This window comes from Mercurialis annua, linkage group LG4, assembly GCF_937616625.2.
Source record: "Mercurialis annua linkage group LG4, ddMerAnnu1.2, whole genome shotgun sequence".
Lineage (NCBI taxonomy): Eukaryota > Viridiplantae > Streptophyta > Magnoliopsida > Malpighiales > Euphorbiaceae > Mercurialis > Mercurialis annua.
In genome coordinates, this window is record NC_065573.1 from 32,501,505 (window position 1) to 32,526,217 (window position 24,713).

General features: G+C 32.2%; 4 protein-coding genes across 6 annotated transcripts; 1 reads left to right on the plus strand and 3 right to left on the minus strand.

The window, feature by feature from the left end:
• Positions 1-998: 998 nt before the first annotated feature.
• Positions 999-5,745, minus strand: LOC126679467 (uncharacterized). The gene is made up of 10 exons (XM_050374505.2): positions 5,494-5,745; positions 3,319-3,378; positions 3,185-3,224; positions 2,880-3,058; positions 2,700-2,738; positions 2,425-2,511; positions 2,173-2,233; positions 1,726-1,850; positions 1,329-1,420; positions 999-1,238 (listed from the first exon to the last, which is right to left on the minus strand). Exons 1-10 carry the CDS (start codon positions 5,539-5,541, stop codon positions 1,121-1,123), a joined length of 849 nt encoding a protein of 282 aa, XP_050230462.1. The 5' UTR covers positions 5,542-5,745; the 3' UTR covers positions 999-1,120.
• A 2,473-nt stretch (positions 5,746-8,218) lies between these two features.
• LOC126677060 (probable glycosyltransferase At3g07620) lies at positions 8,219-11,996 on the plus strand. Its single transcript, XM_050371497.2, has 4 exons — positions 8,219-9,033; positions 9,136-9,266; positions 10,224-10,572; positions 10,734-11,996. The coding sequence occupies exons 1-4, from the start codon at positions 8,542-8,544 to the stop codon at positions 11,424-11,426; spliced, it is 1,665 nt and encodes a 554-aa protein (XP_050227454.1). The 5' UTR covers positions 8,219-8,541; the 3' UTR covers positions 11,427-11,996.
• A 131-nt stretch (positions 11,997-12,127) lies between these two features.
• On the minus strand, positions 12,128-15,947 carry LOC126677059 (uncharacterized). Its single transcript, XM_050371496.2, has 4 exons — positions 14,227-15,947; positions 13,510-13,656; positions 13,133-13,249; positions 12,128-13,030 (listed from the first exon to the last, which is right to left on the minus strand). Exons 1-4 carry the CDS (start codon positions 15,799-15,801, stop codon positions 12,353-12,355), a joined length of 2,517 nt encoding a protein of 838 aa, XP_050227453.1. The 5' UTR covers positions 15,802-15,947; the 3' UTR covers positions 12,128-12,352.
• Positions 15,948-20,270: 4,323 nt separating this feature from the next.
• Positions 20,271-23,591, minus strand: LOC126676769 (2-oxoglutarate-Fe(II) type oxidoreductase hxnY-like). Of its 3 annotated transcripts, XM_050371048.2 has the most exons (11): positions 23,413-23,590; positions 23,136-23,328; positions 22,975-23,043; positions 22,847-22,898; positions 22,239-22,360; positions 22,067-22,167; positions 21,675-21,733; positions 21,541-21,597; positions 21,085-21,127; positions 20,463-20,542; positions 20,271-20,384 (listed from the first exon to the last, which is right to left on the minus strand). In XM_050371048.2, the coding sequence occupies exons 1-11, from the start codon at positions 23,488-23,490 to the stop codon at positions 20,318-20,320; spliced, it is 921 nt and encodes a 306-aa protein (XP_050227005.1). In that variant the 5' UTR covers positions 23,491-23,590; the 3' UTR covers positions 20,271-20,317. The 3 variants fall into 3 exon arrangements, 2 of the variants coding, with proteins under 2 accessions (XP_050227005.1, XP_050227006.1); XM_050371049.2 differs by lacking the exon at positions 21,541-21,597 and having other exon boundaries at positions 23,413-23,591; XR_007640405.2 differs by lacking the exon at positions 21,085-21,127 and having other exon boundaries at positions 20,292-20,384; positions 23,413-23,591.
• Between the last annotated feature and the right edge of the window lie 1,122 nt (positions 23,592-24,713).

The window sequence follows — 24,713 nt, forward strand, 5'->3', positions numbered from 1 at the left end:
TTAAGGTATTTTTGCAACTCCTAAATTTATACTTTTTTACCTATCTATCATCAGAATTTGTACTCCTTCACTCATCTAAGTCTTCTATCTTTCAGTTTAACTCATTTCATCCTTCATTTTTGGAGATGTGTTGAGCTAGTGGCAGTCCAAGTAGGATTTTTTGTCACATCAGAGTGTCTCACTCTCTTTTCTAGAAGTTAAACAAGTAAAATTTAAAAATTGAGACGTCGGACTGGTTAAAGTAAAAAATGAGAGGTCGGATGAGTTAACGAATACAAATTCAAAGATCAAAAGAATACATTAAGCATTTTTCTATAAGGTTGTATTCATTTTTTTTATTACACACAAAAGATATATAAAATATAAAGCTAAAATATAGTAATTTTACACAACTATTCGGAAAAAAGTTACAAAATACCGGCACAAAAAACTAATTTGCAAAATACCTAAAAATTATTATAAATTTTTTGAATTTGAAAAACCATCAAAAAAACACCACAAAGTTAGCCGCCAAAAGATTTTGGTGGATTTTTAGTGTGTTTTGTTTTAATATTATATAAGATCATATTCTCTCTTTACGAGAAATTTTTAGGTTGACTCAGTCCATCACGTCATCTGTGAACTAAGCCTATCACATAATGACACGTCATTAAAGTGATGGTTACATAATATATATATTTTAGGTGGATGTATGCAAAATGATTGTTATTATAATGTTTTCTAAAGGTATAACATAAAGTCTTATGACTTTTTGGTTTTTCAAATTTAGAGGATAATTTAACATGAATAATACTCTGAAGTACTACATACACGCGCTAAAAGTGAAAGTGACTTTATCCCATATTATTACAGTTAGAGCCCAGCACCTCTTACAAAAGAACCCAATCACCAAGTCAATACCAAGAAGTCGGGCAAAACCTTTCTAATTTTCTTGGAAAGTCAAAGAAGCAAGAAGTGCTTAACTTGGATCAAGAATGTGGATGACAATGACAACAATGTAAATGGAAATTGCTTTGTTTCTATTGATATGACTATATTCAAATTAAGTAGAACGGGATACTGCTACAATGATTAATCATAAGTTTCCTCATAAAGAAGAAGACATTAAAATGGAAAGACCCTAATTCACATCGGTCAAAATTAATGAAGATACAATCACAACATATGCCAGAAAAAAGAAAATGGCTATCTGCACGAAGAACTTTGGATTTTCTCTCATGTTTGGGGATGTCACTGCCCTGCAAACCCACAAACCATTCACTCTGTCAGGGAAGGTATAAAACTCGGTAATAACAGTTGGAAAGTAGACCGCTGCAACAAGATTTTACCTCGCTATGCGCTGAGAAAATCGTTGAAAAGGTAAACTCTGAATAAAAACAATGCCCGGTCCGGTTAGAGTTGCTGTTACTAAATTGTCACCCTGAAAGTTCACAGTAGTAGTTAAGAACAGTTACCATTTGCAATGATATGAGAAAATATATTCAAATAAGATTCAGCCACTTGGAGTGTGACTTTGGTTTGAACGGAATCAAATCGAAGCGAAGCAACATTTAAATTTTTTTCAAAACCAAACTAAACGATTCATTTGAATTTTTTTGTTTGGTCCAGTTTGTCCATTCGGTTAGCTTAGACAGCCAAAGCATCAAGGTAAAATTAGAAACTTGCATGCTCGTACATCAGAATGAGATGGTAACAGAAGAATAAAATGAAAAAATAACAACTTACACCGAAGACTGCCCTTCTCATGGGACCGTTGTATTTAATTTGGACATTGACTGTGGTATTAACGGCAACAATGCAAGATACATCAACACATAATACCTCGCCCACCTCAAGGTTTTTCTGTATAACTAGCAAAGGAGAAATAACAAACCTCATTTAGAGAATCTGAAAACTAGGATTCGGTTAGAAATATCTGAAAGCTGAAACAGTAAAGCATCATGACAGGAAAGGTAAAGAAGGAAATAGCGGAAATCAGTGCCGATAACATACAGAAACATGTACTATGGAAACATAATAACACAAAGGAAGTAGCCCAATAAGCAAAATACATCGCTAAACTAGACAGATCCAAAAAATAACACTCCTTTCTCTTACAATCGTATTACAGGTAGAGACAAACTCTTTAGATGGATTAAAATCAGTTATATAATGATGTGCGAAGTTGCATACCAGATCCTCCAGCAATAATAAATGCAAGTCCCTGTCCAGACAGCTTCTGTCTCAAAAAACCCTGCAACGGCATTGACATGCTTATAAGATGGCTATGATCATAAGAAAAATAATTAGAAAAAAAGAGAGGAAGAAAATGACGGGTAAGTTCAGAACAGAACAGTAACAGCTATTGGAATACAAATGTCAGGTAAACAATAAGGCAAAATTTGGAGGAGGGCAGAGATTATCAAACAAGCAGCAAAGTCTAACCTCTGCACTGGCCATGACATTACGCGCCCTCTGATCAACAGTACTGCTGACCTTTACATCATTTACAGAGCAAAGGAATGCATCTGGCTACACAGCAATTTGACAAAGTCACAAAAAATTGAAACTAGAAAAAAATAATAAACAGCAAAAGGTAATTCATTCAACCCCAAATAAATGATAGAAGAAAAGAGGAAAACCAAACAATTATCCCAAGTTCCACACAAAATAATAATTAAAAAAACAAGGACATGAATAAGGAATGGTAGTATATGTACCTGGCATAAAATTTCTCCACCAAACATTGCTAAATCAATCTACAAAATATATAAGAGCCATTTCAAACTAGTAGTTTAGGGATAATTAACAATCGAAGTAGCACAATGAAATAGACTGCAACACAACCATCTAATGTATGCATGATTATTTGATAAAATGAAAGCATTTGAAGCACAAACCGGAAGTATTCTTGCAAGAGAAGGTGCAGCTATTCCAATAAATCCATCACTAGGACCAGCATTGCGAAGTACAATACTCGTGACTGTCTTTCCAAAAAGCCACTGCCATACACCTACTTCATTTTCAGGGAGGAAAGTGTTCTCCATTTCAACGGAACCAGACATGAAGCACATAGAACCTGCAATTTGATCACATATCAGATAACCAAAGTTTTACAATAGAAGATTTGTTTTATAATTTAACCCAAAAGAAAGCAGTCACTAGCATAATTATCAATTAAAATATCTTAGTTTGGTTGGTTTACCTGGTTTAGCAACAACCTTTTCTTGCGGTTTCAACATTATCTGACCATGCAATAATAGATAGCAAAAAATAAGATTTGGAGCATAGAAAATAAATAACAGATGCTTTATACCTAGGGATGATTATTTCACATACCTGAACCACCTGTGCTTCACCACCTAAAATTTGGAAAGGAATCACCGCATCTTGCTGACTCTACAAAGCATTATTCGATATCATAAGATCAACAGAGACTTTCAAGCATTTAAATAATACAGCAAGAAACAGAAACGGGCAACGCTTAGATCAACCAGACTTAATAAACATAGCAGAACCGACAACATCCACAGCATGAGCATTGTAGCAGCAAATCTCATTGATAAATTTTGAACTCCTAACAAAAATGGATGGATGTAGAAAACAATCAATTATATAAGTAGCTAATGTAGCGGACTAAACTATCTGATGATAGATTGATAGTCTTTGTTTAAGTCAATGATACACATGGAATCCACTATCCTGCTATAGTATTTACAGGTAATTTTTCCTATGAAGTTACTTACATAAGTTTTCATCAAAATGCCTAATGGATATCTAGTAAAGTTATGAGCTCCAAAATGAGGCCCGTATACACATAAGAACTGAGGCTTTGCCTATGCAGATATATATTCATAGCATAAGGTTATTACCCGAGATTGTATAGTACACATTCCAAACAAAATATTGAGATAAATTAGATCAAAAGCTTATGAGTTAAAAGATGGTGATCCAATGTATGATAACAAAGAAAAAATGGACAAGTTTATCATACGACCGACCGAGGCCCGGACTCATAAGCCGTACCCTACTGGACAGCACATTCAAGAATCAACTTCGCCAGAACTTCAGTTCTGAAAACTTTTTGGATGCAGCTCTTACCATCTTTTATATATCCAGGATATACAAGAGAATTTTTTTGACGGAGTCACTAGTATATCCTGGATATATTTACAAGTGACTGTAAATTAATAACTAAAAAAGTACCTAGAGGTCCCTATTAATAAATAGCAGAGCCATGTAAATTAACGAAAAATGCATACTATAATCCAGGTTGCAAGTAAAAGATTAAATGGAAAGTAAGGTTAGGGTTAACTCAAATTTATTATTAGTACAGAAGGTGCAAGGAGTTCCTCAGCTTTATTTTTGGAGGAAAAGAGGCAAGCATTAATTCCATTGGCCCTTGGAAGCCAAAGTGAATGCAAATGCTTAAAGAATTCTCCAGGTTCATGATGGGGTGATTCGATCCTTACTGACTAATCTAAAAGCTGTCACAACTGGAAAGTACAGAAAAATCTGGAAGCTTAGACCCTTCTGAAGATCAGGTGTTTCATGCAAAAAAATATACCCTCTTAGAATGGACATGGCAGCATTAAAGAATATGCCAAATCAATTAAATATTATGTATTCGAAACTAGAAGCTATGGCTGATATTTACATACAAAAGTCTATCTTATGGGGTTATTTATTACTAACTCAATGCCTGCCTCAGTCCAAAGCAAGACATATTCACATAAACAGCTTAAGATTTTTGTCACATGCTACAGAAAGTCTCAGTAATTCGAAAAGATATTGCTTAGCAGAAAAAACCATGGATCTTCTATAGACGCAATTGCCTCATCTACCACCTGTAAGAGATGTAGATGTACGTCTCGAAAATATGGATACTCCAAAAGGCATTTATTGTTATCTTAATGCAGATTTCTAACAACCTATTCAATTTAATCTATTTGAATTGCATAATGGTAAACATTCACAGGTGCATATATTCTAAATTAACCAGCCAAAGGTTTTGATTCTTCCTTTGCACTTACTCCTGATCCCAAGACTTCCACCCCCTCGAAATCAAGAATATATATATATACCTATTGCCTAACTGTCACTTACTTTTTCATCAATTTTACTCCACATTTCAGTTCTTAAATGCAGTAATTTCACAAAACATTATGCTAAACTAATGAAGTTACCCTACAATTAGGAAATCAGCTCCTAAACTAAGACCAAATTCATCTCCACCAAACGTAACCCTAACCTGATCAAGTAAATTGGCAACACTGTCTCCAGCAATGCCGGCGAACCAAATTAGATCAAGCATTGAAACCACGCCGAAACACTAAAAAAATCACCTAAACACAAATATAACTGAAAATTCCTATCTACAATTAAATAAACACAAATTTCAATTTAATTTTTCTATCTCAATTCTCTCAGCAACGCAACATAAGGAAGCTATAACAACAAACATACATAAATATTTTCAGTGGAGCAGACAAAATGAAGAGCATCGAAGAGTACCTGGTAAACATAAGGCTGAAACGGAGTTGAGAAAAACGGTGCAGCCATAGGAATAAAACACAGTGAAGGAACGCAGATCGATGAAAAACTTAGAAAATTGAAAGAAAACAAAAAATTCTTGAGCACGTTTCAGGCGTTTGATTGCTTCATTTTTGTTGATCAGATCGAGAATTGCAATTCATATTAGAAAATCACACTTTGTTATTGATCACGATTTTGTTTTTATTTAAAAAAAATATAAATTTTTTTACGGGTGCATATAGTTTTTTTTTTTTATGTGTTGTGAACTAAATTAATCGGAGAAAACAATAATTACGTTACTAATTTGCCCTTGATTAGTGGTGACTTCTTTTTGAAAAAAGCTGACTGATGCAGTTTGATTCAGTGGCTTGTTTGTGAAATTGAAGTAGAGTATGGGCTATTTTTTCTTTATATTTACCTCAGGATCGTCTTGTTGTGAAATTTGTTAGAAGTACTCCACGTGGATCGATTGCTCATGTGGCATGTATTGATTGGCTGTACCTAAAATCTACACGTGTTTTCAAGCAACGCTCTGCTTTCTTCCGGTCAATTGTACCGTGTGTGCCTCTCACGTGACATAGTGAAAAGGATAGAAACGCCGTCGTTTGGCGTAATTAATTTTTGTCAGGAATTAGGAAGGCCTTCTATATTATTTAACCCTAAACTATGCCACTTTACCTCATCACAGCCCTTAACTTTTAATGTTTTCTATTTCACATCTTAACTTCTAATTTTATTCTATTTAACCCCTCAAACCATTCGTGAAGATACACGTAGTAATAGAGGCAGGATTTCAACATTAGAAGGACCAAATCGCAATATGCATTATATGAAGGAGGCAATTTTAAATAAAAAGGAGCCAAATTGTAAAAGATTAGAAGCTTTGGTACTAGTTTTGACATTTTTGAGAAATTTGAGGGGGCCAGGGCCATATCATGCATCCCCCTCCCTTCGTCACTGGATACGCTGACATAAAATATATATCAAAATTTGATGCTTAAATTATATTATTTTGACCAATAACACTCTTTTAAATATATATTTTTCTATTACACATTTAATTTTTTTTAAAAGGGTATAAATATATATCTCATATTTAAACTAAATAGTATATACTATTTAAAAATTCATTCAATATCATCAAAATATAATAAATTTTTATATATTATACAACATCATTAAAAAAGAGACAAACTTCTTTTATCATTATTGAAATAAAAAAATATATGTTTAAATATAAATAATTAATAATTATCATATAATTACTTGATTAACTTTAGATATTTATTACTTATTATTTATTTTTACTATTTTTTTAATTTTTATTGTTTTCAACAAATTACAAAAATATTATTAAAGTTTATAATACAATTTTTTTGTCATAATGCATAAACTTATTTTACATGCTTCTAAGGTTTCACGCTAAACATGATATGGTTGAAAAGTAAAGAATTGTCGTTTCGAGAGGTTAATGGGCCAAAAAACATTTAAATATACAATTGAAAAAAATTGGGTGCTATAGGTTAAATATTATTTTTTATAGGTTAAATTGTGCATTTTTAGTTATTCTTTACGAACTTCAAAACGTTTGATTACATACACTTCACCACGCTGAAGAAATTGAGGTCATATTGATAAAAGATAAAAGTTGATAGGTTAACATGCGGTTCTGGAGCTTACCTTGCTATTATGAAAAGGAAAAAGAGCCATTTTTTAAATAAATCTTTTAACTAATGATTTTTATGAATCTTTGAAATTTGAAAAATTAAATCCATTTATAAGTTTATGTTAATTTGATTAAAGGGTCGTCCAATTTGAATCTTTATTTTAATGAGTAAATTATAATTTTATTTTCTAAACTAATTGGCCGAGTTGATTTTTAATTGTTTGTTTGAGTACATAAAATAAAATCATGACCTTGCAGAAATAAATAGTACAAAAAATTTGTCATGTAATTTTTTTATATTATCATTCTCTTACTAAATCAAAATTTTACATGTTTATAAAATCTTTAAGTTGATGCACACCATATTTGTCAATGGATCAAATTTTAAAAATATTAAGATCAAGATTGATATTTAAAAAATGTTAAGTGACTAAGTGAGATTCAGAGTAAATATGATCATTTTTGTATCTTTTTTTGCCATGCTGGAGTCTTACGGCGGGAAAAAGAATGTCATGCGGGACAACTTAACGGAAATGGATGTTCAGTTAACTCGCATGTTCTTTTTTGTCAAAGGAAAAAACAAGGAAGTCCAATCTGAAATCAAAAAAATATAAAATAATTATGTGAAATTCTGAAAAAATATTAGGGTTATTTTTATACTTTATCCCTTAAATATATTTATTTTATTTAAAGTTAGAAATTAGATAGATACTAAAAAATTATAAGGTGATGAAAGTCGTATAACAAGGTTAACCATATGAGCTTTCAAATTAGACTAAAAAAAATTTAAAAAAACAACTAAAAATACAAACTAAAAATAATCGAAAATTAAAAAGATAACTCTAAGACGTAAATCTCGTCAAAACTTAACACAACGATGAATAAATTTTTGTTGGAGCAAGGTCTCGAACTTGATTACTCATCCGATATTACCAACGATCCATTTGATCCATCAAATTTTAACATTCCGAGCATCACCTTTAATAGAACCCATAAATATAGGTATAACCACGTCAAATCAATGTCATAGACATAGATAGAGACAAAGAAGCGCGCGAAAAGGATACTGAAATTAAGTGAAGAAAGAAAAAGTATAGCTAACAAATCAACGGTTTGTTACCGCCTGTCTCGCCAACCCCATGGCTTTCCCTCCATTCAAACTAAACTAAACAATCTTTTATTTTCAACACATCCTAATCACTACCAAATCATCACCTTCCTTCAAATCCAATCTTAAACGATCCCTCTCCAATCTTTTTTCATTCGTTAAATCCATCAATTTCTTGTTTTTGAACATTAAAAATCATTTGCGTTCCGAGCCAAAAATGGGAGTCGTCAAATATTTCATTTAGCACGATCAAATGAAGAAAATATTTTGGTGCATTGTCTCTGTAATGACGAAAGAAGTACTAAAATTCTGCATATGGTACAAAATTGATTGGAGAAAACTGGCTATAGCCAGTACAATCATGACAATTTTAGGCATTTTGATTCCGGCGTTTGTATTACCTCCTCTGAACACGTGGTTTACTCCTTTACAAGTAACAATTCCGTCTTCTCACATAACCGTGAACGGCGGCATGCAATTGAAAGAGACTGTGACTAATGCGAGACTCGATGAAGAGCCTCCTATTCTTCCGATTGCGCCTATTCTGTCAGTTAATTCCACAACTGATACTGTTCTTTCAGTGGATTCTGGAAAATTTGCTTCTAATGAAACTAAATTTAGGGTTTCTCGAAAGAAAAATCCTGTACCTAGAAGGAGAAGAAAGAGGAATAATAATAAGTTTAACGATGATGCGAAAGTTGTACCTCCTGTGCCGCCTCGGACTTCTGTATCTCGTCAGTTGCAGGTAGATTTGTATAGAATTCAAGCTTGCAATTTGTTTTGTTGTTGATTAGATTAAGGGAGCTGTTGGTGAAGATCTTTCTGTTGTTTGTGATTGTGATTTCAGAGATACGTTTGGTCCTTGTCACCAAAGGATGCGGTGTTGTATGCTAGAAAAGAAATTGAGAATGCCCCACTGGTTAGTGACGATCCTTATCTGTATGCTCCTATATTTCGGAACATTTCAGTTTTCAAGAGGTATATTTCTTAAACTGCTCTTGTATTTGCTTTCTGATGGCTTACAATTGTCTACTATTTATTATATGTGCATTATGGAAGGATTTAGATAGTGTGCTTTTTGGTGTACACTGCATGATAAACTGAGTTATTGTAGCTAGTTTATTGTTCTTCTCGATCCTTCCCCTGCAACTTCGTTTTCTCGATAAATTAGCTGTTGCACAGATAGGGGCGGAACTCCCTTAGGCTGGCTAGGGTATGCTCCAGCCTGGGCTGGGGTTGATTTTTTATTTTTATTTTTTGAAAATAGGGGTTGGGTTTATACTAAATTAGAGGTGAATTAGAAGTTAAGCCCGGCTAAAAGAATTCCTGAATGTAAACAAACTATAACTGCCCTCGAATACCATACTTCTAAATGATACTTATTAATAAACTTGAAATCACGGGCAATTGAAAAACCTGGAGTACTAATCATCAAAGAGTTTGACATACCGATGACTCTGCTTTGTTTCCAAGCCTTACTAATGACATTTTTTTTGCTTACGAAATTGAGCTAGCATCATTTGGAAGGTCGAAACTTCAATTTATATAGGTGTCCAGCATCATAACATACTTCAAGCTAAGGCAAGAGTCTTTCTAGAAAACAATAATGATGTTTTCACACCTCAACCTTCATCTTATATTTCAGAGCTGGAATGTTAATTACTTGTATTGAGTCCATTCCGGAGGACCTTTTGATAGTGATTCCATCGTTTGTTGTCCAGGTTTTTGCGTATATATTACACATTCCTAAATGCAGCTGCAGCATAAAATAATTAACAAACTTCATCCATTGCCAACTGAATGCAAATTTATCGTTATTTTTCTCTCACAAGGTTTTGATCTATATGTGTCGCACTCGGAAACTGTATAATTTTTTGTTTTTGCCAATAATTTTAATAAAATAAATATTGGTTATGTACTTTATCTGATTTTTAGGAGCTATGAGTTGATGGAACTGATACTTAAAGTTTATATCTATCCTGGCGGGAAGAGGCCAATATTCCATGTACCCCATCTGAGTGGAATTTATGCTTCCGAAGGATGGTTTATGAAATTCATGGAGGAAAACAGACAGTTTGTTACAAAAGATCCAGAGAAGGCTCACTTGTTTTATCTACCGTATAGTGCACGCCAATTGCAGACGGCACTTTATGTGCCCAACTCTCATAACCTTAGGCCACTGTCAATCTTCATGAGAGATTATGCAAATATGCTTGCTGAAAAGTATCCTTTCTGGAACCGCACACGCGGGAGGGATCATTTTCTTGTCGCCTGCCATGACTGGGTACGGTAATTCCTTTTCCTTTTTCTGCATTACCTTGGACGAGTCTATGTCAATTCATTATTACTGCTACTGGTTACTGTCAAGATCACATTTATTATTTCTTTGTTGAAACACTTGATGACTTACCTTGGAATCATGTAATCATGTGGTGTAAATTGCAGGGTCCATACACTTTGACCATGCACAAGGAACTAACAAAAAATACAATAAAAGCTCTATGCAATGCTGATGCATCTGAAGGTATTTTCGATCCTAGCAAGGACGTTTCCCTTCCTGAAACAACAATAAGGACTCCTAGGAGACCTCTTAAAAATGTTGGTGGAGGAATAAGAGTATCACAGCGTCCAATCCTTGCTTTCTTTGCTGGAAACATGCACGGTAGGGTCCGTCCAATTCTTCTTAAACACTGGCTAAACAAAGATGAAGACATGAAAATATATGGTCCTTTACCAGGTAGAATATCACGAAAGATGAGTTATGTTCAACATATGAAATCTAGTCGATACTGTATATGTCCGATGGGGCATGAAGTGAATAGCCCTCGAATTGTTGAGGCAATTTATTACGAATGTGTTCCAGTTATCATTGCAGATAATTTTGCTCTTCCTTTCAGTGATGTATTAGACTGGAACGCCTTTTCTATCGTTGTGGCTGAGAAGGATATTCCGAAACTGAAGGAGATTCTAGTGGCTGTTCCGTTAAAAAGGTACCTGACAATGCTGACTAATTTAAAGATGCTGCAGAGACATTTTCTTTGGAATCCAAGGCCGCTCAGATACGATTTATTCCACATGATTCTGCATTCCATCTGGTTTAGCAGGATTAACCAGGTTCAAATTTCAGAGTCCAAGTAATCAATATTCATTACAGTACATCACTAGCAAAGAATAGTTGTCTTCTCCGTGAACTGAATAGAATGAAGATTATGTCGGGGCAGGTGAGACTATGACCACTATATGAATATCATTTGTTTGATGCGCTGGGGTTGGTTCGATTTACAGACGAGATATATTTCGCATCATCTTCAGTTTCAAACGACGGTTGGTTTCAACTTCTTTGCCTCAATTTGAATAAGTTCAAAACTGAGGCTGCTGCAAGCACACATGATTACTGTTTTTTTTCTGAATAGCGAACAAAATACTTGTGATTGCTGACGACAGCAGCCTTGGCCGCGAGTTGTCACAATGATCGCACCGGGGTCTGTTTCTTGCTTCAATTTTCTTCCAACGTAGCAAGTACTGCTGCATCCATTGACCAGCAAGTATTGAGTATGGAGATTTTATTTGTATATACTAATGATGTGAACACACAGGAATTCAACACAGATACATTTAACTCATGAAGCTATTCAGGCATAGAAATATGCTAGGTAAATATGGTCGATTGCATTCTAATTGAATGATATTATTTGAATATTTTGTTTATTTACTTTTCTTCTTTAGAGACCTCAAAGCTGAACCTGGCTATCCAATCTATATATACTATACTGAGCATACCAATCAGAAACATCAGATTAATCCAATTTCACTTGCAACATATTGGGTGCAAATAGAAATTCAAGAAAACTGCCAATTTTTCATATTGCATGTCATGATCATTTACAAGGAGAATACAAAAAAATTCCAAAGAAAAAAACTGTATGAAGCAAAACCTGAAAATAAATCATACTCCTACTTTTCTTTCTTTCTTTAGGTTTTTTTCTTTCCATTTTGTGTTACAAAAACTGTGCAATCTCGGATTTTTCACATTTTCCATAGTATTCTAGTTTATTCACTCTTATCTACACTCTATAAAACATTCCAAAAGCTCTTTTCAGTACACTGAATATAACAGAGATGAGCAACACCATCACGATCTTCTTTGAAGCCAGCATCCTGAGATTTACCCGCAGACCATGTTGTCTCATAAATCTTGTTGCTGCAGCACACAGTGCCAGAAACCAAGAACCAATAGCACACAACATCAGCTTTATCGTATCAGTGGGCCCACACACATTTTCCATGTCACTCGACACCTCCACGTATGACCATTTGGGGACTATGTCACTGCTTTGTGCTTGATTCAGCCCAAGACTATCATTCAGCTTCTCTGACCATTCGGGGACTATGTCACTGCATTGTGCTTGATTCAATCCAAGACTATCATTCAGCTTATCAGACAACCACACTAGCAATTTTGCAAGCCATGAAACCTCATCATCAGATATGGGCCGCTTCATCCAGTCACCCTTGTATTTTACATCAGCCCATGCCTGGTTGCCGGATCTTCTGGGCTTGAACAATTCATCCCTTGATTGATCGCATTGTTTCGTTTCTGGAGTAAATGAAAGCCGTCTGACGGTTGAATCACCAAATAAGTAGCTTAATTGTGCCTTCAGTGAATCAATAAGCTGAAGGTTGTGGGCAAGGTTATCACCATAGTTTGCTTGCAACTCAGCTTCAGCGCGCAATATGAACAGCTGCAATGATAAAATTAGAATGAGATCCTAGATATAATGAAGTACAAGGATAATATACCTAATAATATGGAGATGAGAGTAACACAAAGCAAGTGTAAAAACCTGAAGGAGCTGTTGCCCACCATCTTCTCCATTGCTAAAGAGTCTTAGATCCTTATTCCAGTTCTCATGCAAGAAAGATCCATCAGCATCACTTTCGCATAAACCATCCTCCCAATCCTAGCACCAGAAGTAAATAAATGAAACAAAAATATCTAAGCGACTATAACACTCAAATCTCTAGCAATATGCAGGAAGCAAATTGATACAAAACATATGTGGTTCAAAACTACAAGGGCATTCCAATTATTGATGGCTTTCAATATACATCCAATTAACTTTTCAACCTGAAAAACCTTCATTACCATTTAATAGGAAAACAAGGCAAGAAAGCAGACACACACACATCCACAGAGAGAGAGAGGGAGAGAAGATTCTACCTGCAATTGTTCACGAATTAAAGTAATGTATTTATGTAAGCCGTTACGTATTGACTTCCCTACTCCGGATTGTTTGGAATGAAAAACAGCATCCACATTCTTTATTAGATCAGTCAACTCCTGGGATGATGTCAGTATTTTCATAACCTGCCATAAATGCAGAATACAAAAATTTGTATAAGCAAAATCTAAATAACATAAACTGAATGTCCAAAGCTAAATTTACATTCTTATATGACTGCTCATATGAATCTTGATTTGATAAATACTGAACTTTTCCAAGGAAGGCATAGTCTTCCTATCCACATTTAAGTAAGTTATGGTAAAAAGGACCGATATAACCACAAAAAAATACCATTTCTTCCAATAGTCTATAAATTCAATCATGATCAATAGTTATACACGGACTCTTGATTTAGCTAGCCTTATCAGTAGTGACATAGTTTACCTAAAATACAGTATTACTGAAGAAATGCACCCAGAGACTGGGAACTGTTCTCGCTCAAGGATAGAAGACAACTAGGGGCCTAGAAATCAATTTCAAAATTATAGAATCTAAGCAACCTAACTAGTCTCATAATTTATCCAACCTTATCAACAAAGAGAGTGAAACATAATTGAACAGACAATTGAAATCCGTAATGTACTACCCAAAAAAAGTAATATAACCGGAAAAAGAACAAGGACGTGTATTAATTATTTATTTCAGTTGCATACCTGCAACACCATCTGGACTATCACTTCTGGATCAGCATGAAGAAACTTGTGTGCAAACCCAATGAAATGCATAACCAAGGAGCTATAGTACAAGTAATTAGACAATATATAGTGCTGCCACAAAGATGAATATCCATTCTCATTCCTCCTGTAGTTTTCTTTCTTCACATCTTTCCCTAATTCACCAACAATAGAATCAAGCTCCGCAAAATCATCGAATCCATTCTTCCATGGTTCCAAGTAACTAATCCAAATCCCAAACACCTGTGAAGCATTCTTTATAGTAGTTTCCACCGGACAGAATAAAAAGGTCCTCAAGATAAACCTATACAATGGTCTTTGAATCCTCAAATTCCACGAGCCGTCCATATATAAAAGAGAATCATTCACAGAGGCAGCAAAATCAGTTGATTTCACATCAAATGAACTCAACGATACCCTGTTCCAATTAGCACTACCCACGCGGTCAGTACCCTCTTTAACCACATTTGCACTCAAATTCAAGTACCTAACCAACAATTTCACCACCTCGCCAAGATTAGGTGTAGGAGGAGTCTCACCTAAAACTGACCTCAGCGGAAATGACAACCCAAATATTTTACTAACATTAACATTCAACGGCGAGAAATCAGTATCAACCAACCAATAGTTCACCAATGTATCAACTATAAACGCAGCTCTCAACGATACTGCCTCATACCCATCATTTAACCCATCATTTGTCACACACCCATAGTGCAAGAGTGAACTATGATAAGGCAGATTATGCGAACCTAAATCAGAAACAGGAACAAAAGCACGCAAATATGCATATAAAAGCCTCAAATATAAATTGCATTCCAATTTCTGTTCATTTCCACGCTTCGAAATCGAAAGTCCGGTAATCGATTTAGTCCAATTCTCCAAGTTTGACTTCTTAACCCTGCTTTTTAGTGTAAAATTATTATTACTATTAAAATTTTCACAATTTCCTTTCATAATCGGGTAATAAGCAAACCAAAACATGAAATACTCGAAAACATTCAGCTGAACCTGGTAATATAAAGAAGCACCTTTAACTGAATCCTCTTTAATTTTACCTCTAAGAGAAGGGCAAAGATTGTTTAACACGTCACAATCCTTTTCACTCGACAGCAATAACCTAGTCCACTCCGGCAACCGCTCCACCGGGAATACGTATTTAACAAGCGATTGACGATCAACGGCTGAAATTGATTGGAAAAGGACACCGTTCGGAGATAGCAGGTTGAAAACTTTAGAGGCAAGATCAGTGTCGTTTGATTGATAAACGACATCAATCCATCCGTTAGAAGACGGGGATGACGTGGTGAAATGAGGTCCGTTTGGAGTTAATGGCGGTGGTGTGTCGCAGAAGCCGTAGAGTTTGCAGATTAAGGTCGGGAAAGTTAGAGAGAAGAAGTGGCGAGATTGAGGATCAGGTGTGTGCGAGTGTAGAAATGACTCGATGGAGCCGCATACTGAAGAGATCTGCGAAGCGGTCGACGATGAGAGGATCGCCGACGCGAGTTCTTGAGATTTGGAGAGGGAATCGAGCGTGTAGGAGTGAGGGTGCATTGTAAGCGTTACGGTGACGACGGAGGCGATTGAATTGATTTCTAGGGTTTTTAGTTTGTTGTTGCAGAGAAATGAAGAAGGGTTTTGTGGGGATTTTCGAAAGAAATTTAAATTAGGAGGGCAAATGGCAGGTTTTTAGAGAGGTGATAAAGATTATGTGGCGATAGTAGTGGGTCCGTAAAATAATTTTTATTGGGTATTGAGCTTGATACGGCAAGGCGGTGAACTTAAATTTGACGTTTTGTTGTTTGATTATGATAAGGCGGGAGTTTCCTTATGAAGAAAAACCTATGCCTCTGTGTCTTATATATTTGACAAATTTGTCTTCATACATTAAATAAATAACAAGCTCAATAAATAATTAAATCCTCATATTTTATAGAAAAAGATTATACGATAAAAATAACAGTATTGTAAAAATATATTTAAATGACAATTATCAACCATAATATTAAAGTTCTTATTAAATAAAGTATGATATAATCAGTTAACCTATTGTTTGATTGTTAATATGTTTTCTTTTTTATAATTAAAAAGAAGAAGCGCTAGTGGTAGAAATTAAACTCATAACCAAGTAATTTGCTTCTCAATGCTTACACCATTTAAACTGGTTAACGCTTTTACACCATTTGAGTTATAGCTCATTCATGATTGTCAATATGTTATTAATATAAATTTTGTTTTACTAACATCTCGATTCTCATTATATAATATACTTCATTTTAGGCTTAATCACCAAAAAATGTCAAACCTATACGTTTTGTGTCAATTATAGCCAAAACTTTAAAAATCACCAGATTTAGCAAAACCTTATATGTTCTGTTTCCTTTTTAGCCATTTTTGAATCGAACCGGTTTTTTTGACACCATGTCGTCCACGTCACCGCCAACTAAGCAATTGGCTGACATGGCAGCTGAAATATTTAAATAAGGTTTGGCTATAACTGACACAAAAAATATAGGTTTGGTATTTTTTGGGTGAATAAACTTAATTTTAAATTCAAGCCAATTTTTAAATTTAATAATTAGTAAATTAATTATATCATTTATGAAATTTATATATATTTAAAAATAATTAATATTTCCTATTTAATATTAATTAAAATTAATTTTAATTTTTTTATTAAACCTAATTAAATCTAATAAATTTATATTATAATAAATTTTAATGAATGTGTAATTAAAAAAATGAATTAACGTATTACTTAGGAATTAATATTGAATTAAATTTGGTGAAAGGATTTAATGTTTATGATGATTTTGAACTTGATTTAGTATTTTTAATGTTGTTGAGATCTTGTTATGACTGGATTTAGGTAATAAATAAAATAGTTATGTATAAATTAAGGTAATTTTTTGGCTATGACGAGTAAAATGACATATGCGTTTATGCTTATAAACATCATGATATACATTGATTACACCACAATGAGCTTCACTTTTTAAAGAAAAAAATGAGAGAATAATTAAACTCGTCCTTTAAATAAACAGTCTATTCGGTAATTATTTCTATATTTATATGTGTATAGTTGACTTATGAACACTGTCGTATGTTTGTTGTGTATTACTCTTAGATTGTTCGTCGGAAGACGAACAATTGGGTCTCAAACGGCGGCGGTGTCAAAGAATCGACGACTGGAATTTAAAAAAATAAATTTTAAGATGAATATGACATTTTTTGTTTTTATTAGAATTTAAATTAATTATATATCCCTCAAATATGTAAAAAAAATATTATAATTATTTAAATTTAGTAAAAATAAATTATTTTTAATTAGCGTTAAATAAAAATATTATTTTTAAAATATATATGAATTTTATTATAATATAATTAATTATTTAATTATTTAATTTTAAAATTGGTTTTATTCATCAAAAAATACAAAACCTATGCATTTTGTGTCAGTTATAGCCAAACCTTATTTAAATATTTCAGCTGACATGCCAGCCAATTGCTTAGTTGGCGGTGACGTGGACGACACGGTGTCAAAAAACCCGGTTCGATTCAAAAATGGCTAAAAAAGAAACAGAACATATAAGGTTTGGCTAAATTTGGTGATTTTTAAAGATTTAGCTATAATTGACACAAAACGTATAGGTTTGGCATTTTTTTAAAGGTTTCCCTCTCCATTTGAACTGGTTAACGCTTTTACACCATTTGAGTTATAGCTCATTCATGATTGTCAATATGTTATTAATATAAATTTTGTTTTACTAACATCTAGATTCTCATTATATAATATACTTCATTTTAATGTTTGTGTATGTCATTTTTATTTACCTTTTTGTGTAGGTCATTCTTACTATAGAAAAAATAACAAATTTCCTGTTCACTCTTTATCTTAAGCATACAAGTGGACAATATAAATTAGACTCAAATTAAGCTAAAATTTAGAATTTTATCAAATTAATTTTTTTTAAAAAATAATTTTTAAATGAAACTAAATTTTAAATTAAATTAAGAAACTATATTATTTTGTTTGATATCAAATTTAACTGAAATTTTTTATATATAAAAATTTAATCATTGTTTTTTCACATAATAGCTCATCGTAAAAACTAAAAAGTCAAGTTTGTCGGTCAGGTTTCCGCATAGGCATCAAGATGATATGACCCTTTCCACCAGCCCTTCAAAGCCGAAGCCCATTTCTTGTTCTGGAAAAAATTGAAATGCAGCCTTCCTACGGTTACACTAGCTGGGCTAAAATTAATCAAACAAACAATTTCTCCAGTGGATATAGCCCAACACATCTACTCAAAGCAGGCTGTTAACCCAGCTAGTGTAACCGTATCAAGTTAGCTGAAAATCGATTCTGGAAAATACATCAACCTAACCTAACAAATGTTTTTTCTATTTGAAATATTATTCTTTCATAATATTTATAATATAAGCTGAACATGCAAATACATTTGAGTTGAATTAAAACTTAAAATTTTAAAAATACTATATGTTATAAAAATATAACTAAATTTATTTACTAATTATAATATCAAATAATATCATTAGTATATAAAGGATTCATTTTATGTGGCAAAGTGAATTCATACTTCAATACTTGGCTGCTATTTAGGAAACACTTGTCCAAAGATTAATGAGTATAAATTCAAAACTACACCTTGTTTAATTATGGGGTAATTAAATAATGTGTCCAAAATCAACCAAACATGTGTCATTTTCATCATGTCTTATTTCTGATACCCAATATCAAATTGCTACACATTCTAAATTTCTTTCTTGGCTCTCCAATTTCTGATACCCATTTTCCCCATTTGACGCATTCTTACTCCTCTATAAGTTGTATGCTTTCGATTTAGATGTAACACTTGATAATTGATTTACATTAAATAAAAAAAATTATTATTATTTGATGAAGTTTACGAGAAAGAAGGTTTGATTGTACTGTTTATATATACATTAACGTCTATTTAAAATATATGCTAAATATGAAGGAATAAACCTTTTTAAGTAAAAAGAGGTAAATTTATTGATTTAGGGTACAATTGAAAGTCGAAAATACAAAACAGGATATAATAGTCCGTTTTACAAAGTCGGGGTATAATTAAAAAAAAAAGTTTAAAAGTCGATAGCTTATGAATAAGTAGATTTTTTTATTTATCTAAGAAGGTGTTTCCTCCAATTTTAATGTACACTTTAATTTTCCGACCAAACAAACAAGATTCCATATTAATTAACAAAAATATTCTGAAACTTTACCTGAGAGATCAACGATCTAGATCTAATGAAGGCTAATTATGTACCTTTTTAAAAGCAAATTAATTAAGGTTAGAGGTCGATGTAGTAGTTTAAAATGAGACAAAATAAATATAAAATATGTGAATAATATAATGGTGAAAATATATATTATGATTATTTCAAAATCTCATTTCTTTAATTATAATAAAAAATAGATACAATAATATTTTATTTGAAAATAAAAAAATAATTTTCTAATAGAACAGATCCAATAGTGAAGGCTGGCCTTAACATGTAATTAAATTAAAAATGACATTAATTAAACTATATATGGTTGGCACCAGCTTGTCATTTGTCACTACTAGCACTGCTCAGGCTTGACCTTTGGCTGTGGAAAACAAATTATTTCCATCATGTGTAAATGTTTGTTAAAGAGTCCCCAAATATGAATAACATAATATCACTTCTAATTCAATATGACGATTTAATGAAATAATTTTTTAGAATGTTATTCTATTAGTCGTCATTTGAAATGACGCTTTACATATATAATAGTATAGCATGTCATTTTAATTTATGTTAATCATTTAAATAGGAGTATTTTGAATAAAAAATTTAGTTCTTATACTATTTTGAAATAAATCAGTGTTTTGGTACTAAATTGAACATAAGATTATAAAAAATGTTTTATTCAGTCTTTTATTCGAACAATAAGAGTCAATTGAAGAATTAGGCCATTGTTCTTGGCCATTTTATTTACTGGATTACATTTACACACACAATGCCAGAATATGTAGTAGCTATTTTTCTGCCTCGGCCGCCGTCACTCCGAGCCGTATGAGATCCTGAACCGCTCACGGAAATAGTCGCCGGAGCAAATTGGGGGATATCTGAAAATGTAGACGGAAAAGATGAAACAAAGTAGAGATAATAGAAACATAAGAGATGAGGTAAAGAAAAGAACATACTTGGGTGGGTTTACTTCACTGCAACAACTTTCTAGACACTTGACAATGCAATCTGGATTAGGATCTAAGAAGAATGCAATCTGCAATAATGTACCTCAGATATGTTATTTAATGATATTTATTAATTATGATCATTTTTTTAATTATGTTAATTTTAATATAATTTGAAATTTTTCATTTTAATTTACAAATTGTATGTCTTAATGTTGGAGCCATTTTTGTGATGATATGTCTTTCATTTAGATTTTTGTTCTATATGTAATATATTTAAAGAGTAAAAAGTTTAAAAAATATTTTTAAAGAGCATTTAAAAAAAAACTACAATTTATTATTCTTTTATTTACAATTTTCCCATTAGTTCTGAAATAATTGTTGCGTAAGAAAAAAAACACATGACGCAGCAATAATCTAGATCAAATAAAATATGTCTAATTTTAATTTCTATAGTTGATGTATAGTTGAAATAAAATACTTTAAATTACACTAAAATTAAATTTTTAATTAAAATTGAAAAAGTCATAGAAATTTGATTGTTTTTGAAGATGGAAAAGAATGAAAATTTTAGATTTTTTCTTCTGCGAAATAAAAAAAATTAGGGTTAATAAAGGAGACTAATGATTACAGAGTAGCGTGGCAGAGTTGGCATCACTCTATGCTGAGTCGACCTAAAAAAGGAATTAAGAACAAAAAAATATCATAATTTTTCTAGAAACTGTAGAAAGATATAAAATGGAAGGAAAGAGGTAAAAGAAACCTTTAAATTTTTTCAGAAAAGGCACATAAATATTTTTAGTTATTTTTGGCCATTCGAAATCGCAACATTTTTAAATAAGTGCAAATAAACATCCACCTAGAAAAAAACCACAAAAATAATTAAAAATGTGAGAGGTTAAGTGAAAAAATAAACTAAAAAAACTTATGTGTTCTTTCTGGAAAATTTAAAAGGTTTTTTATACTGTTTAAAAAAATTAAGAGCCCAAGTGGCAAAAATATAACTAAAAATGCTCATGTATTCCTTTTGAATAACTTGAAAGGTTTTTTCTATCTTTGGCAGAAATGAAGAGAAGTGAGATAATACCTGAACAAGCAATTAGTCCACCTCTCAATCATATCGCCAATGTTTACTATAAATGCCCTGCAAGTTCAGTTCAGATCTGCTTATAACAATTTCAGTTCTTGATTTAATTACAAGTTCATCAATTATAGACTAACCCTTTCAGGTGCAACACATCTTCCCATATTAGTGGTTTCTTCAACTTTTCTCTACAAACCTGTTATCATAATCAACAATAATTATTTAATCAACGAAATAGCAAATTAAATTCAAAATAAATAAATAAGCATATTGTAAAATGATAGTATAAATTTTTGAGAGGATTGTTTACACAAATATTTTAAATTTTCATTTCATTTGCATTTATATCGACTCATGGAAATTTTTTGTGCACAAATCTTTCAAAAAAATTAATATTTATATCTATTCTTCGTAGTTGAAGTTTAAGATGATTTTGAAAATAAGCCTCATAATTTTAATTGAATTAAGAGTTTTAGCTCTCAAAAAATTATTTCTTGGCATCATAAATAAATCAGAAACGAATACATACCTGAAGTCCTGGGACTCCATCTGTGGCTAGAATAGTGATCATTCCGTAGTCCGAATGTGAATAAGCACCGTAGAGTTCTTCATCAGAATCACTTTTTTCACCTGAGATTATGCATAAAACTTTTAGTAATTTCAAATAAAATTAGGTCTATAAAATGCTAATTTGAACTCACCTGGATAACGCAGGAGACGAATATATCCTTCTGGTTCGTCAAAAACTCCTATTTTCTCAAAGTAATCTTCTTCCAATTTCAAAGACAGAGCAATCAATGAGATTATTCTCTTGCCAACAGACCTGAAAGGTGCATGAGCAGCTATAGGAATCACAATTGACTATTTTTTGAAGAGATAAAGGCCAGTTTGATCCACAAACTTGTATGTAAGGATCAATTAGGTACAATTTCATTCATTAGGAGCAAATAGATCCAGAAATTTATAATTTCAGGTCAAATGAATCCAAATTTTCTAATTATTACATCTTGAATTATTTGGATTTTTTTTATGTGATTTTAAAAAGATATAGATGTATTTCAACTCAATTAATTAAATTAAATCTATTTAATTCCGCAATAGAAATCGATAAATCATAATGACTCTTTTCTTATTTATTGAATCAAAAAACACAAGAGATTGTCAAATAACCGTCAAACTGCTAGTTGAGGCTGCGACTATAATTTTGTTATTATCATCTCAAACAGAGGTCTTACTGGTCTAAAAACGACTTTTACGCGAATCGAATTTAATTATGATGCACAAGAAACAGAATTAAAAAGAAACTCACAGAAGTTTGTGATGGTAAGATTCCATTGTTGGTCTCCAAGAAGGGAGAAGCTCTAAAAAATTTGTATCCACATTAGCAATTTTTCTGAGTCAAAATCAAGCAAATAGGAACAAGAAAAGAAAATATACCCTGCGGTGGCCATTGATTGAGGTCATTTCTATGTAGAGGACCAACATAAAAGCTTTCTTTTGAATCACCTGAACAATCACACAGAAATTAATTCTTATTATAATATTCCATTTTTTCGCATATTTTACGAGAGATCCAGAAGAAGAATCAAGATGACAACCTTTCCGACATGTAGACGGATCAAGATTCTCTGCATACAACGGTGAGTAACCTCGATGTTCTTTGCGAAGCAATTTCATTTTATCGTCTAATTTCAGAGAGAAAAATTGCTTGCTTTCTTCAAAAACTTGTTCTTGTAACTCTTCTTCAACTCCATGATTAACCACATAAAAAAAGCCACACTCTATACATGCCTGCAGATTCATAATCTACTGTTTCAAACTTTATAACTCATTAATGCAACTTCTTGAATGAATATTGTGAGGAAAATTGAAAACCTGACGGATAGAATTGGCAGTTGAAATGCGATCAAGTGAGGAAAGGTCTATGATTGGGAGTTTTGCAACTTCTGCCATTAATTCTTGTTGTACGAAAGCTACAATGTTGATGGACTCGATGGCCTCTGAAGAAGATGACTATTATCCGGGGAAGATTGCTATTAATTTATTTGTCATTCTGAGGACAACTGACCAAATAATCGACTTAATTAATAATTTTTAAAAATATTATAGATTTTATATTTTATCATATAAATTTATTTGTAAAAAAAGGACTTATATACTCCCTGAAAGTTCCTTTGTTAGAGTATACATATATTTTTGTAAAACATGTTTAAAGTTTAAGGCAAATGATAAAAAAGGTCAAACCTTTTATGAAAGTTTCACAAAAATCTATTTTTTTAATTTTATCCAATTTGTCCTGAAACGCATGATTTCATTTCGATAATGTCCAACTATATAGTTTTACACATGTGGCACCTATGTGGCGCTGATGTGGCATGCCACACATCAGCCCCACATGAGTAATTGCGTAGTTGTACATAATTAAAACGATATCATGCATTTCAGGATAAATTGGATAAAATTGAAAGGTTTGAACTTTTGTGAAATTTTTATAAGAGGTTTGGTCTTTTTTAGTCTTTTACTCTAAAGTTAAGGCCAATTGACTAAAAACAGGTCAAACCTTTTATGGAAATTTCATAAAATTTCAAACCTTTCAATTTGATATGTATCGTCTTGAAATGCATTTTTGTTTTAATAATATCCAACTATACGCGGTTTTGATGATGTGGAATGCCACACATCAGTACCACATAAGTAAAATTGTGTATAGTTGAACATAATTAAAATAAAATCATGCGTTTCAGAACAAATTGGATAAAATTAAAAGATTTGCATTTTTATAAAACTTTTATAAAGGATTTGGTCCTTTTTAGTCATTTGGTGAAAGTTTAACCATTTAAAAATATCTATCTTTTTATTTCAAAAAAAAAATATCTATCTTTTTAAATTTTTTTGTTTATATTCCAAACTTTTTAAATCATCAATTTTTTTCTCATATTTTAATAATCTAATAATCTTTCTAATAATTTCACACCAAATTTATCTATGTGCCAACCGGACTTTATCAAGTCATGGAGCAATAATTATTTTTATACAAAAATGAAAATTGAATGACCTAAAAAATTAATACTTCTTATTTATATAAGAGAAAATATGGCATGTCATGGTCTGATAGTCACACAGACTAAATTTGATATGAAATAGTTTGAAACTTTTTATGATTTTGAAGTTCACCG

Bases quoted from the DNA above. Each gene is read 5' to 3' on its own strand.
- LOC126677059 (XM_050371496.2), bottom strand. From the start codon at position 15,801: ATGCACCCTCACTCCTACACGCTCGATTCCCTCTCCAAATCTCAAGAA. The intron at 13,657-14,226 runs GTATGCAACTGA...CATTTATGGCAG, and splicing joins TAGTCCAGATGGTGTTGCAG to GTTATGAAAATACTGACATC. The intron at 13,031-13,132 runs GTTTTTACACTT...TTATCATTGCAG, and splicing joins GTGGGCAACAGCTCCTTCAG to CTGTTCATATTGCGCGCTGA.
- LOC126677060 (XM_050371497.2), top strand. From the start codon at position 8,542: ATGAAGAAAATATTTTGGTGCATTGTCTCTGTAATGACGAAAGAAGTA. The intron at 9,034-9,135 runs GTAGATTTGTAT...TTGTGATTTCAG, and splicing joins CTGTATCTCGTCAGTTGCAG to AGATACGTTTGGTCCTTGTC. The intron at 9,267-10,223 runs GTATATTTCTTA...TCTGATTTTTAG, and splicing joins AACATTTCAGTTTTCAAGAG to GAGCTATGAGTTGATGGAAC.
- LOC126679467 (XM_050374505.2), bottom strand. From the start codon at position 5,541: ATGGCTGCACCGTTTTTCTCAACTCCGTTTCAGCCTTATGTTTACCAG. The intron at 2,234-2,424 runs GTTAGACTTTGC...ATGCCGTTGCAG, and splicing joins ATGTCATGGCCAGTGCAGAG to GGTTTTTTGAGACAGAAGCT. The intron at 1,851-2,172 runs GTATGCAACTTC...CTCCTTTGCTAG, and splicing joins TATTATTGCTGGAGGATCTG to TTATACAGAAAAACCTTGAG.
- LOC126676769 (XM_050371048.2), bottom strand. From the start codon at position 23,490: ATGGCAGAAGTTGCAAAACTCCCAATCATAGACCTTTCCTCACTTGAT. The intron at 22,168-22,238 runs GTGAGTTCAAAT...GCATAATCTCAG, and splicing joins TCGTCTCCTGCGTTATCCAG to GTGAAAAAAGTGATTCTGAT. The intron at 21,734-22,066 runs GTATGTATTCGT...TTATGATAACAG, and splicing joins ATGGAGTCCCAGGACTTCAG to GTTTGTAGAGAAAAGTTGAA.